Source organism: Catharus ustulatus, chromosome 6 (assembly GCF_009819885.2).
Source record: "Catharus ustulatus isolate bCatUst1 chromosome 6, bCatUst1.pri.v2, whole genome shotgun sequence".
Taxonomy (NCBI): Eukaryota; Metazoa; Chordata; class Aves; order Passeriformes; family Turdidae; genus Catharus; species Catharus ustulatus.
Genome location: NC_046226.1, coordinates 24,058,481 through 24,071,238, shown reverse-complemented (window position 1 = coordinate 24,071,238; position 12,758 = coordinate 24,058,481). Strand labels below are relative to the sequence as shown.

Below are 12,758 nucleotides of genomic sequence, written 5' to 3'. Positions count from 1 at the left end.
GTCTCTCTTGCTATGTCATGGAGACTTCTCCACAAGAAACAGTTCTCATGGCTTTTCATTTCCATGAATAGAAGCCACCCAGAAATCTGCAATTGTGAAGTCCCTCCCATCTCTCGCAGCCTTCCTACAGCTGCATTCATGGGCCATGTCAACTTACAGGGTACTATTTTAAGGATGAGTTGTTCTAGCACAGAAGCAGAAGTTCTTTTCATCCATCTCTGGGAACAGAGATTTTCTTCTTTCTGTTCATGGAACAAGATTTCTCATCTCTCATTTCAAGCTTCTCATTGGATCACAGCTACTTCAACATCTGCTTACTTCAATACGGATGCCTTTGCTCGTGGCTGTGGTTAGAATGCTACATCCCCCCAATGCATCCCATGAATTACAGGGGAAGAACAAAGTCTGATATATCAAATATATCTTTACAAAAGCATTTCAGCCCAAAACTAAGGCATCTCCTCAATCCCCTCCCATCTGGAATTTGACTCCTCAGTGTTGTCTCTCTCTGTCTTCACCCTTTCTTTTTCCTGACTTGGGGGAGAATTGGTGTTTGGAGGTTCATTTGTTCTCAAGCTTTATCAATTGAAACAGTTCTTGTAGAGTTCTGCAGTGCTGAAAGGTTGGTCTCATTCGGGCTCTGAATCAGGGAAATTTCTTGCCATGCCTCTTACTGCTGGCCACATGGTCCCTGCTGACACAACACCATGCGAGCCATGCCGGCCACCGGCTCCACTGGGAGCTTTTCTTCATGTGGAGCACTGGAAACAAGAAAAGCTGCTGCCGCCATTTTTGTCCTTGTGTCTGCAGTGTGGCTGGCTAAAAGTGGCTAAACAAACAAAGTTCATTGCGAGTCATGCCAAGACATCCACAGCCACGCGCCACTGTCCGGGTCGTGCCGATTTTGGCTGCGCAGTCCTGGCCACATGGCCGCTCCCAGTCCAGGATGGCAGTGGCCACTCCTGGCCCCAGCCACTCCTGGCCTTGGGACCAACCCCAGCGCTGACCACAGGGCTGCTCCTGGCACTGGTCCTGGCCGTGTGGTCGCTCTTGGCGTTGGGATGGCCTTCGGTGGCATGGCCCAGCAGTGCCACCAGCAAAAAAGGACTGGCAGGCTCCGCCGGGATGGGGCCTGGCGGGTTTTCCAGGAAGCGGCCAGCGCCGCAGCAGAGCCCAGCCCAGCAGAGCCCAGCAGAGCCCAGCCAGTTCCCTGTTCAAAGCCAGAAGTTTTTCTCGGGCTGTGTTTGTTTTCACACCTGCTTTTCCACAGAGGCGTGTCCAACTCTTTTAAGTGGTTTACCCGGGTGTCAATCTTCCAAACTAGCCGCTGAGTGGCTCCTCAGCCCAGCCGGCTGATTGGCTCCTCCCGGCCCCACGGGCGCTCCCCCTGCCGCCGTGGGCTGCCCCAACCGAAAACCAGACTTCGTTAAACCACAGCACCAGGTAAGGAGCTACCTGCCCTGCCAAGAATCTGCGGATGGGCTGGTGGAAAAACCCAGTGTCTTCCAGGGACAGGAAAAAATACTGAGGCAGAGCAGGTGCGCAGAGGAAATAAGCGACTTGTGGAACAATGAGGCGGCTTGGGCCTGGGTTGGTGAAGGGGCTGTAAGCCCAAAGGACTGTGCTTCCCCAGGGGGACAGCGCCCTTATGGGTTCCCACCAAGCTTGGGGTGGCTTTGACATAAAACAGGTGTGTGGTCTGGGATGAGTGCGCCTGATGGGAAATAGTGCCTGTCTCCCACACTGGTGTCCAGCCTGTTCACCAAGCATACCAGCTCCACAGATGGGGAGTGGTGTTGCACTTTGAAGAGCAAAGAGGAGATCTACTAACCCTGTCATCTCTACTGTTGATTCCTTAGGTGTGCCTGGCTAGAACAACCCTACTTGCAAGCAGAGCCTTTTTCTGCTCTTCTTTTGTGCCCCCTAGGAAGAGAATGGAATTTGCTCACTGACATTAAGGAATCCTCCAAATTCTGCCTTAAATAAACTACCTATATAGGGCCTGAAGGAAAGGAAGGCAGAAAAAAAAACCCTGTTGGGAAGCAGGTAGGCAGCTGAGCTCTGCTACAGTGGGTGGTGGGAGGTCTCAGCGTAAGGAGATGGGCTGCAGTGCTTCATGCCAAACCACCTCCAGCTGGCCCACCATGGCCTCATTGAGTGCTCCCAGCCCAGCTGTGGTACAGCCAGTCTGCAGTGCTTGGGAGGAGGCAGAGAGCCCAGCCCAACCTGCCAGAGGGGACAGCTCTGACAGCCACCCCAGGAGTGAGGTGGAATGGGATGCAATATTCCCCTCCTGCAGCCATGTGAGAAAAACTTTCCCACCACAGCCCAGTGCTCTGCTGGAAATGGGAATTAATTCTGGGAAGGGGATAGTCCCATCACTCATGACTAGCATGGCGGTGGTCCTAAGATTTACAGGGACCTGCCCTGAGATGTCTTTGTGGCCAGCAGAGGACTGGGGGATGCAGTGGGGGTGCTGTGGCAAGGGACGGGATGGTGATGAATAGACAGAGGTGTGAGGGAGGTGAGTGCGGATGAAACAGAGGGGTCTGGGGATGCAGTGCAGCTCTAGGAGAGAAGGAGCAGGCTGCTGGAGCCTGGCCCAGGCACCTTGGCTCCTGAGGAGAGCCCAGGCACACGTTTAACCTGGCTCCTGTTCAGGAGCTGCTGTCAGGACTCAGATTAGCATGAAGGTTATTTTCAGTCAAATATTTCTACAGCCCACCCCTTTCCCCTCCCTTACAGTGATTGAATTTCTTTTTTCCCATGGTCCTCTGGAAAAGAGGAGGAGAAGAACAAGCAGGGCAAAAGGGGTGCCCGGGATCGCTGTGTGAGAGAACTGCTTTGTGTCCAGTCAGCTCAGGACAACGCAGCCTCACCTAACACAGAGGCCAGAGTCTTGCCTGGGCCAGGTGTCCCAAGCAGCTATAAGAGCTGCAGACATCCATCTCCTCAGTGAGAGGCAGGTACCCTGCAGTGATGGCCAGGCTGCTGGCCAAGACCTGCTGCTTCAAAGCTCTTTCTCAGGCTCCCAGATGCCCCTCTGGGCTGGCGGCTGCCAGATCCTGGAGCCACAGGCCTCTCACTGCCTACATGCCTGAAGCCGTCGCCTTCCCCAGATCCAAGGACCACCAAGATTTATACAAGTTGTCAGTGGGGCAGAGTGACATCTTCTGGGAAGCACTAGGAAGGAGCCGGCTCACCTGGATTACCCCCTTCCACTCTGTCCAGGACTGCAACTTGTACCAGGGCAGAATCTCCTGGTTCCTGGGTGGGCAGCTAAATGTGACAGGTAAGGAAGGAGATGGACATGGGATCATACCAAGTGCCTGCAGATGCTTCTATGTGTGTGACTTTAGCCCTGGGAATGTATCAGAAGAGCACAGAGTTAAAGGTCTGGAGAGAGGGGGCTCCCCAAAAGGTCCAGTTGGTCCCGCAGTGGCTGTAGTGTAAGGTTGTGGCTGGTCCTAAGGAAGCAACTGGGTTTCATTGAAAAGGTTGCAGCTGGATTGGTGTGTGCTAGTAGCTGGGTTGCTCTCTCTCAGCCCCTGTGGATCGTACAGCAGTGCAGTAGCTCTGTCCTGCAGCACCATAGGCAGTAACACTGAACCCTGTGCATTCAGCTGGCAGGGTTGCTCTAGGTTGTTCCTGCTCAGTATGTATCTGTAGAAAGCAAAATACAGGAGAAATGAGCCATCTGTCACCACTGTAGTGGGAAGCTCTTTTGTGGACTGGGACTATTTCCTTAGGGGGGCTATCAGGGGAACACACTGGGGCTGGTGACACTGTGTCCTCACAGTGCTGTTGGTCCCCATGTTCAAAATATGAGACAGACCTCTGAGAAAATCACATCTTATGTAATCTATTTGGGAAGGAGAGTAAGAGTTATTTGCCTTTGGGATTTGACATCTTTCTCTTTCTCCTTTTGTATGCATTTCTTTCTCTCCTGGAAAACTACAAATGGTCAGGAGAAAAAAGCTGGTATGCAATCTGGGGCTGCTGCATCATCCCATGACTTTAGCAGGTTTAAGGAAAAGAGAGAGTGGAACAAGGCTTCTGAGGAAACTGCAGCTGCCAGCAATGTGGGGAACTTTACATGGAAGAACTCCAGCCAAAGCCTCAGCTTACGATGTCCCTGGAAAGCCAGGAGCTGTGCACTCTATTTACCCTGGCTCTTTTCCATCTTGGACAAGTACACTCTGCAGCCTTCCAGTGCAGAGCTTCCCTTTGTCCTACATTTGTTATTTAGGAGCAATGCCACTAAAAGAAACTACCCTAGTTCACCCCGGAGGCAGCTTCAAGGCAGTGCTGGGTGGAGTGACGGCTTAGTTAATGTTTGCCAGCACTCTGAAGGCACTGGGGATGTGACCTCCAAAGGGACTTCAGGTGTTTTCTGGAGTGCATAAAGTCATAGTTGAGGAGGCAGCTGATAGTGGGGATTGGCAGGTATTGGAGTGCTGAGTAGCATTAGCAGGCTTGGGATGGTGCTTGTGATCTCCTGGCTGGTATCCACAAAGGTTGCCCAAGGCTAATGCTGAGAAGGCACACACAGCTCTGACTTTGACCTGAAAATGCAACTGCCAGTCCTGCCTTTATGAGAGGTAAGAGGTACTGAGGGTTGCTCTGTCAATGATACTGGGTTTTCCTTTCCAGTGAATTGTCTGGATCGTCATGTCCATGTAGCCCCAGACAAAGTGGCCTTAATCTGGGAGAAGGATGAACCTGGAGAGGAGGTACGGGTGACATACAGGTCAGTAATTACCCTTTAACATATGAGAGGCATATTGTAGCATAAATGAACACTGCACAGGGCTGATCTGCTGATACCTGTCATGCAAGGGAATGCAGCATCTCTTCACACAGATCCAGAGTATGGTAGCTCTTGCCTTGCTTGTGCTGATCTGAAACTTCAGCCTACCCCCAATTAAATCTTCTGGGCCCTGAGGAGTCTCTGCCCAGCTGGGGAGGAGATATAAGCCCTTGAGGCAGCGCTGCAATGCTTGTGGGTAAGATACACAGGAAAGTCACACATGTGCCTTCCCATCCAGGTTCCTGTTATCTAAACTTCTGGGTAAGTGGTCTGCAAGGGCAAATTCACAGCTGCAAATGTGTTGAGAAATCCCACGCTCATCCTCATGTTAGCAGTGCTGCTGGATTTGGCTCTCTGGGGAGGGCTGCCTGTCCAGCGCTGCTAGGTTGGTCTGGGGCCTCCTACTTTCCAGCTTAAATTGCCTGCTCTCTGAGTCACTGCAACAGAATTCACTTAAATCCCTCTGCACACCAAACAAGTCCCTCTGTCCTCTCTGACTTCAGGCCTCACATGACAAATACAACCAGCCACTCCTGCCAATCCCCATGCATGGAGAGCTCTTCCATAAAATGACTCACTGATGCCAAGCTGTGGTTTCTGGGAGGGACACTTCTTGGGAGAGGCATCTTTATTCTCATTGCTTTCCTACAGCTGTTGTTCTTGCTTGACCTCAGCTTTAGCAAAGCACAGGACCCTGTTTTGGGGAGAGATATCTAACTTCTCACATGTAGCCTCCAACTGTGTAGGGCAGTGTGTCACACTGGTTGTACAGGTTGGTAAGAAATATGAATGCTGTCACTGAGAAAGTCAGCTGAGGTGCTGTGGATTTGCTGAGCCGGAGGAATTGCCAGTGGCTGCTGTTGTACAGAAATCATTCTAATTTATGTCTTTTCCATGAATAGTGGTCTTCTTTCCTTCCCACTGATTTTTACAGCTCTCCCATGGTCCTCCAGAGCAAGGAGGGTTAGGGTATGTAGGGATATAAGCTGTGTCCTTGTGACTCTGAGTCCCCCCATCTTTATGCACACAGGTAAGATCTGCAAGAAAGTCTCTAACTGTGTTGTTGCTTCTTTGGGCAGGGAACTACTGGAGCTGACATGCCGCCTGGGAAATACCTTGAAAAGGCAAGGGGTGAAGCAGGGTGACAGGGTGACAATCTACATGCCCCCATGCCCACTGGCAGTGGCTAGCATGCTAGCCTGTGCCCGCATTGGGGCTGTGCACGCTGTGGTGTTTGCTGGCTTCAGTGCAGAGTCTCTCGCTGACAGGATCCGGGATGGTAAGAGGCAGTGGGTAACAGCAGCGTATTTCCCTTGGGGAACCATGCTGAGCTTGTTGGTTCAGCAGCTCAGGTGGGTTCAGGGCTGTGTGGATGGCAAAGGTTTTCTGTGTGAGACTCCCTGGGCTCTCTGAGGCTATCTGTGAAATAATGTGTAGTCATGGAGCAGGTACTAGCAACCCAATAAATGTCGTGAGCTCACTAAATACCTTCCAGCCCATGGGATGAACGGGTTTTCTCTTTCATCCATGAGACTGAAGGACTGGGATACAATGTCTCCTGTAAGGGGGTGCAACACAGGCAGAAATGAATGGGAAACCAAGATGCAAGCTGCTGTTTTTGCTAAAAGAAAGACATGAGTACTGAGGGCTGGGAGACAGAGACAGAGAGGTGAAAGGTCATGGTAGAGCCAAACTGCTCTGTGACTGGTGGAGAGGGGCAGAGTTGCTTATATGGCTCTTCTGTCTTCTGCAGCCCAGTCAGAGACGGTGATTACAGTGAACCAGGGGCTAAGAGGTGGCAAGGTTATTGAGCTAAAGAAGACAGTGGACCAGGCCGTGAAGCAGTGCCCTGGAGTGAAACGAGTTCTGGTTTCTATGAGGACCACCAGCAAAGTTCCCATGACAGCTTTAGATGTGCCCCTGGAGGAGGTGAGAGGCTGCCCAGCGATTTTGCCACTTCTCCTCGGCAAAGTGCTTGCTCTTGGTGCAGGGACACTGAGTGGAGAGAGGATCTTGCCTGGCCGTGGCAGTTTTGCTGGCATTGACAGAATTTGGGGTCATTGTCCCACAGCAGCAGCGGTAGTTAGAACTGCACACAAGTTCAGGACAGTCCCAGTAGCCATTAGGATGGGCAACTGGTGTGTCTTCCCATACTACCAGCCCTGACTGTCAAGGGCAGGCGGTGCAAGCCAGAGCACATAGCAGGGTGGACAGGGGCCTAGAAACACATGAGACATGGGCTGCTACTTCGTGAATCCAGCCTTGGACTGCCACTACTGTCACACATGGGTCTGCTGGCTGACCTGGCATGTGCCTGTTGTCCATAGCACACAGGGTGGCAAGGCTGTCAGCATGCAGCACAACTTCTGAACAGGTGAAGTTGTGCTCCCTGCCATGCATTTCTTCTGGAGGACGTTTGTGGGGAGCATAGTGGCACAGGTGCTTAGAGGGGAGGGAGACTCAGGAGAGAGGTGCACAAGCAGGTGTTGGCACAACACAAGGGAGGCTGTGAGACCCTGAGGGAACTGCTGTGCTCTTTTCTGCAGGAGATGATGAAGGAGGATACATGCTGTGAGCCTGCTGTCATGGACAGTGAAGACATGTTGTTTATTCTCTACACTTCAGGCAGTACTGGCAAACCCAAGGGCTTGGTTCATACCCAAGCTGGTTATTTGCTGTTTGCTGCTCTCACACACAAGGTAACGGATCCCAGCCACAAATTGCTCATGAGCCAGCAGTTCATAGGCAGTGCAGGGAAGACTCATGTTCCTTGTTGCATTACAAGCTCATCTTTATCCAGTGCAAAGTCTCTGGGAAGCCCTCCAAGCCCCAGCAGACCACATCTGGCTACAGGTAGTGCTCCATAGCAGGGTTTCCCAAATACATACTACTCTGAGCTCGGAACACTTGAGGCCCTGGAGTCCCCAGATGAAAGTCAGCAGGGAGCTGCAGGAAGAAATAAGCGGGTCTGAAACCACAGAAATCAGAGGAGACAGCAAGAAGTGAGGCTAGTGGGAGAGTGGCCCCTAGGATGCTCTTCTGGTACTGAGTAAATGAAATTAAGAAGAGTGCTTTAGGAAGCTGGTTGTGTTGCTGCCAATATGACAGCACTCATCTCTGCCCTGCACAGGGTAGTCATCATCCCTTCATGTTTCAGCCTTGCCACCAAGGGTCTCATAAGGAATAAATGGGGCAGTGGGAAGGAGAGCTTATTTTGCTTTCTGCCTGCAGGTACAGCAGTGCACTCACCCAGCTGAGAGGGAGAGATTCCAGCTCTTGTGGGCAGGCTGGGGTTGCTCTGGGCCAAGACATCACATGATCCTTCTGCTTGCTGCCTCACCGTTCCTGTGCTGGGCTCCTTGCTGAGCTCAGGGGGTTTTGAGTGTTTACTGTCCATCTGGAGTCCAGCAGTGCCTACAGGAAGCTCATGAAGTCCTCTACCACTTTCCCCTTGCCTACAACTCCTCTCCTTCCTCATGGTCACATAAGTACAGAGGCACCTTTCTTACCCAGAAGGTTCTGTTTAGATGCTACAGGAGAGTTGGATCAGCCTTGTCTAGATGCCAGCAAAAGGAAAGAAAGGCTGTATCTCTCTCCACTGGAAAAGAGCAAATTTGGCGGAGGGGATTTTTAAGCGTCTGTCTCCTGTATCTTCATAGCTTTGGGTTTTTTTAACTTCAATTTTATTTAATTAATTTTAATTTTTTATGATTTTTTTAAAAAAACTCTTTGCAGGAAGAAGGTGTCCCTGCAGGGGTGGTAGGAAGACAGAAAAACACAGTAACATTAGAGCTGACAAAGTACACTGCTCCTTGTTGTGCCCCTTGCCTGTGCAGGCCCAGGTGAAACCCTTCACTGTCTCTCTTTTCTTGTTCAGTACGTGTTTGACTACCAGGACAGGGACATCTTTGGCTGTGTGGCAGACATTGGCTGGATCACCGGACACACCTACGTGGTCTACGGCCCCCTCTGCAATGGTGGTACCACTGTCCTTTTTGAGAGCACTCCTGTCTATCCTAACCCTGGTAAGTGAGGTGACTCATGGGAGCAGGGGGGTTCCACAGCACCCTGAGATCCACAGCAGGCAGGATGCTGGCAGCTTGAGGCCAGGACACGAGCAGCAAAGACTCTGTTGCCTCAGCAGCAGCCTGTGGGCTGTGCCCAGTAGAGACCTGCAAGGGGAATTGTCTTCTCTGCTTAGGAAACCACTGCTGCTTCTCCAGGGATGGAGCTGTTAACCCCTCTCTCTCCCTGCAGAAGGAATGGTAGCAGAGCTAGGTGATGTGAAGAAAAAGGGGCTGCTGCTCCTGAACTGCTTCCATCCTTCCCACCATGTGATTAACTTGTCTGAGGGTCCTGACACTGCTGGAGGGTCTCTGTTCTCACCTCTTCTTTCTCTGCCTTGGTGTTGGGCTGGGAGGACCTGTGTGGATGCTTACTGGCCCTGTTTCCATTCCAGGCCGCTACTGGGAAACAGTAGAGAGGTTAAGAATTAACCAGTTCTATGGGGCACCCACCGCCATCCGCCTGCTCCTGAGATACGGCAATGAATGGGTGAAGAAGTATGACCGCTCTTCTCTTAAACTGCTTGGCTCAGGTACGTGAAGCACCATGGGCTGGGGCAGGACATCACATTGTGCCTTTTCCCACAAATGCCAAGAGTAGCAGCACATGAGACCCCAGAGTCAGGAGACTGCACTATTTCAGTTCTGTCCCCTTGTCTTTCCCCTTGCAGTGGGGGAACCCATCAACAGGGAGGCATGGGAATGGTACTTCCGCGTGGTTGGTGAGACACGATGCCCAGTAGTGGACACTTGGTGGCAAACTGGTGAGATGCATATGATTCTTTGTTCCAGCTTTTGCTCTCCCAGGCTTTAGGAGTGACCTGGTGCTTTGCTGGCCAAGTGATAGTGGTTGTTGCTGACAGTCTTGTATAAACAAGGTTATAATGGCCCATGAGCACCCAAACATAAAAAACAGTCTTTCAAGCTAACCCAGATAAACACAGGGATTTGAAGGTCCATCTGAACAGATCCCTGCTGAACTAAATGAGCACAATCATCCTTCTGCAAAGTTCCTTCCCTGGCTCTTTGGCAAAACCAACCCCAGCCTGTGCAGCATGCAGTACAGGACAGGGCAAAGGCTGTTGGCCAAGCAGTGCTACTTGACATTCCTCCTGTCCCCTACTTTGAGGAGCACTACTGTTTCTCTTTTCCTTCAGAAACAGGAGGCATCTGTATCTCACCCCGTCCTTCTAATCCTGGAGCTGAAATCCTTCCAGGCATGGCTATGAGACCCTTTTTTGGGATCAGCCCCTGCCTCTTGGATGACAAGGTATGCTTATAGCGTGCAGTCCAGGCATTGGCTCAGTCCCCTTTCCACCGGTACCCACAGTGCTTATTTGCTGATGGGAGTGGAAATCTGTAAGCATGTCTTTCCTGCTCATCTCTGCTAGACAGCAACCTTCCTTAATGGAAAGGGACAAATGGGGAAGCTGTTCTTCCAGCTAGTGCAGAAGTTGAGTTCTTGTCTAGCTTGCACTGTCTTGACAAAAGAGGCTGTGTTTGGGCTCCCTGGCATATCTTTCCAGGAAGGACAGGGCTGGGCAGGGACAGCCAGTCTCCCTGGAAAAGCCTTGCATCCCACCAGGGGAGGCAGTTTGCTGCAGTCTCTCTGCTGGGAGAGACTAAGCCTGTCCTACTGAAGTGAGGCACACAGGACCCTCCTCACAGGGTTGTTAAACAGGCAGTAGCTAAACATCCCAAGTACCTTCAGCCATGGTTTCTAAAAGGTAACTGTTCTACAGGGAAATATCCTTCTTAAAAATAATGTCTCTGGAGCTCTTTGCATCTCACAAGCCTGGCCTGGTATGGCACGAACCATTTACAATGACCACAAGAGATTTCTGGAAACTTACCTGATTCCTCGTCCAGGTAAGGATAACATGTGGCAGGACACTTGCACATGTTTGGTTGGGTATGGTTGGGTCTGCTTGCTGGCTTTCTGTATGGAGGCAGGATTCAGGAGAGCTGGTACTGCTCCTTTGTTCTTCCTGAGACCCTGCACAGTCCACAGGCCTTTCATCTCCCCAGGTCTGGTATCACAGGACTGCCCCTCACCAACCTTCCCAACTGGATCACACATTGGATTTGTCCTTCTGCCTCCACTCACCTTGAGCACAGACCTCTTTCTGCATCTCTTGCAAACCCTGTCAGCCTCTGTGACTCACCCAGAGGCACTGAGCAAGCCCAAGACTGTTGGGTGTCTTGATGTAATGCAAAGAGAAGCAGCAAGACCACAGGCACCTGCACTGGAGCAAAGTGCTCACAGCCCATGGTGATGAGACAGGCACAGCATTAGCCAGAACACAGGGCAGGAGCCTGATGATAGAGCAGGTATTAACAGAGGGAGAAGACTAGGAAGGAAGGAAGGCACATTTACCCATGAGCAGTTGGGGAGGAAGCAGAGTACATGGGCCCTGACGCCAACAGACAGGAGGGGAAATGTGCCAGTTATGCTGGAAAAAGCCCAGAATGGCTGCTGGGCAGCTCACATACTCCCTCCAACAAGTGACTGTGGCATGGTTCTGCAGGATTTTTCTTCACTGGGGATGGTGTGTATCGTACCAGTGAGGGCTACTACCAGCTAACAGGACGGCTGGATGACGTCATTAACATCAGTGGACACCGGCTGGGCACTGCAGAGGTGGAGAATATTGTGGTAAGAGATGTAAGACATCCAAACTAAAGCAGTCAGTGGCAGGAGGAAAAGACCAGTGCTTGCAGACCTACTGAGGCAGGAAGGAAAAAGGGCAGAAGCCATCTGAGGCCCTTCCTTATCTCCCTGCATTATTGTGGGCTGGAACAGCCAAGTCAGGTCAGGGCAGCTCCAGGTGGCAACCAGCCTGCCAAGAGCACTGAGTCAAACTCCTGCCCTGTTCTCTTTCAGAGTCACCATGTGGCAGTGGCAGAGTCTGCTGTCATTGGCTGCCCCCATGAGATCAAGGGAGAAGGTAAGATGCTTTCTTTCCTGCCCCAAAACATCTCACGGGGCTGTGGCACTGCAGTGGGAAGTGGCACTGGTAGCAATGCTGTGTCCACACCATACAGCATGTTAGCAGGGATCTCAGCATAGCCATCACAACCTGCATCTGCACCACAGACTAGCTAGGCTTTGCATAAGGTGGCAGCAGCACAGTTCTGGCTACAGAGCATCCCCTGAGGCTACCAGCAGAGAGGGACTCTCAGGCACTAGGTCCAGGTGGAGTCCTAGGGGCATGGTATGCACCATGCTCAGTAACCTGGTGGTCCTTCTGCCAGGAGTCTATGTGTTTGTTGTGCTGAAGAAGGACAGTGGCTACACAGAGGAGACTCTTTCTGCTGAGCTACAGGAGCTCATCTCAAAGAAGATGGCTAAGTATGCAGCTCCAGATTATGTTCAGGTAACACAAGCAAATTGGTCCAACACCTGCACTGACAGATTGGCTAAGCCCTTCCTTCAGTCTTGGCTCTGTTCCTCCCCATTACAGGTCACACACCAGCTGCCCAAGACACGCTCGGGTAAGATTATGCGTCGGGTGCTCCGAAAAATTGTGGAGAACAAGGCCAATGAGCTTGGGGACCTAACCACCCTGGACGACTATGAGGCTGTGCAACAGATCATAACGGGACACAAGCACCTTGTGGAGCGGCAGAAAGACAACTAGCTTGGCTCTGCCAGCAGCCATTTCCTCCTCCTTCACTGCAAAACCAGGGAAACATCCAGAAAAGCCACTGAGCAAGTCGTGGCCAGTAAGTTGTCAGATCACATCTCCACTGCAGTCTTAGAGTGACCTCTCCACAAGAAGAGACCTTCAAAACCTGTCTTCATACACCCATGTAGATAGACAACATGACTCATCAGGGGCAGAACAAGCTGTTTCATTCCATGAAAGCAGAGGGCAGAAAGC

At 51.5% G+C, this 12,758-nt stretch overlaps 1 protein-coding gene across 1 annotated transcript; it reads left to right on the top strand.

Annotated features, from left to right (window-relative positions):
• The first annotated feature begins 1,299 nt into the window (after positions 1–1,299).
• On the top strand, positions 1,300–12,665 carry LOC116997844 (acetyl-coenzyme A synthetase 2-like, mitochondrial). Its single transcript, XM_033062982.1, has 13 exons — positions 1,300–3,292; positions 4,654–4,750; positions 5,890–6,089; positions 6,564–6,739; positions 7,357–7,509; positions 8,688–8,835; positions 9,270–9,407; positions 9,546–9,638; positions 10,032–10,144; positions 10,617–10,743; positions 11,403–11,530; positions 11,759–11,822; positions 12,130–12,665. Exons 1-13 carry the CDS (start codon positions 2,980–2,982, stop codon positions 12,513–12,515), a joined length of 2,136 nt encoding a protein of 711 aa, XP_032918873.1. The 5' UTR covers positions 1,300–2,979; the 3' UTR covers positions 12,516–12,665.
• The last annotated feature ends 93 nt before the right edge of the window (positions 12,666–12,758 follow it).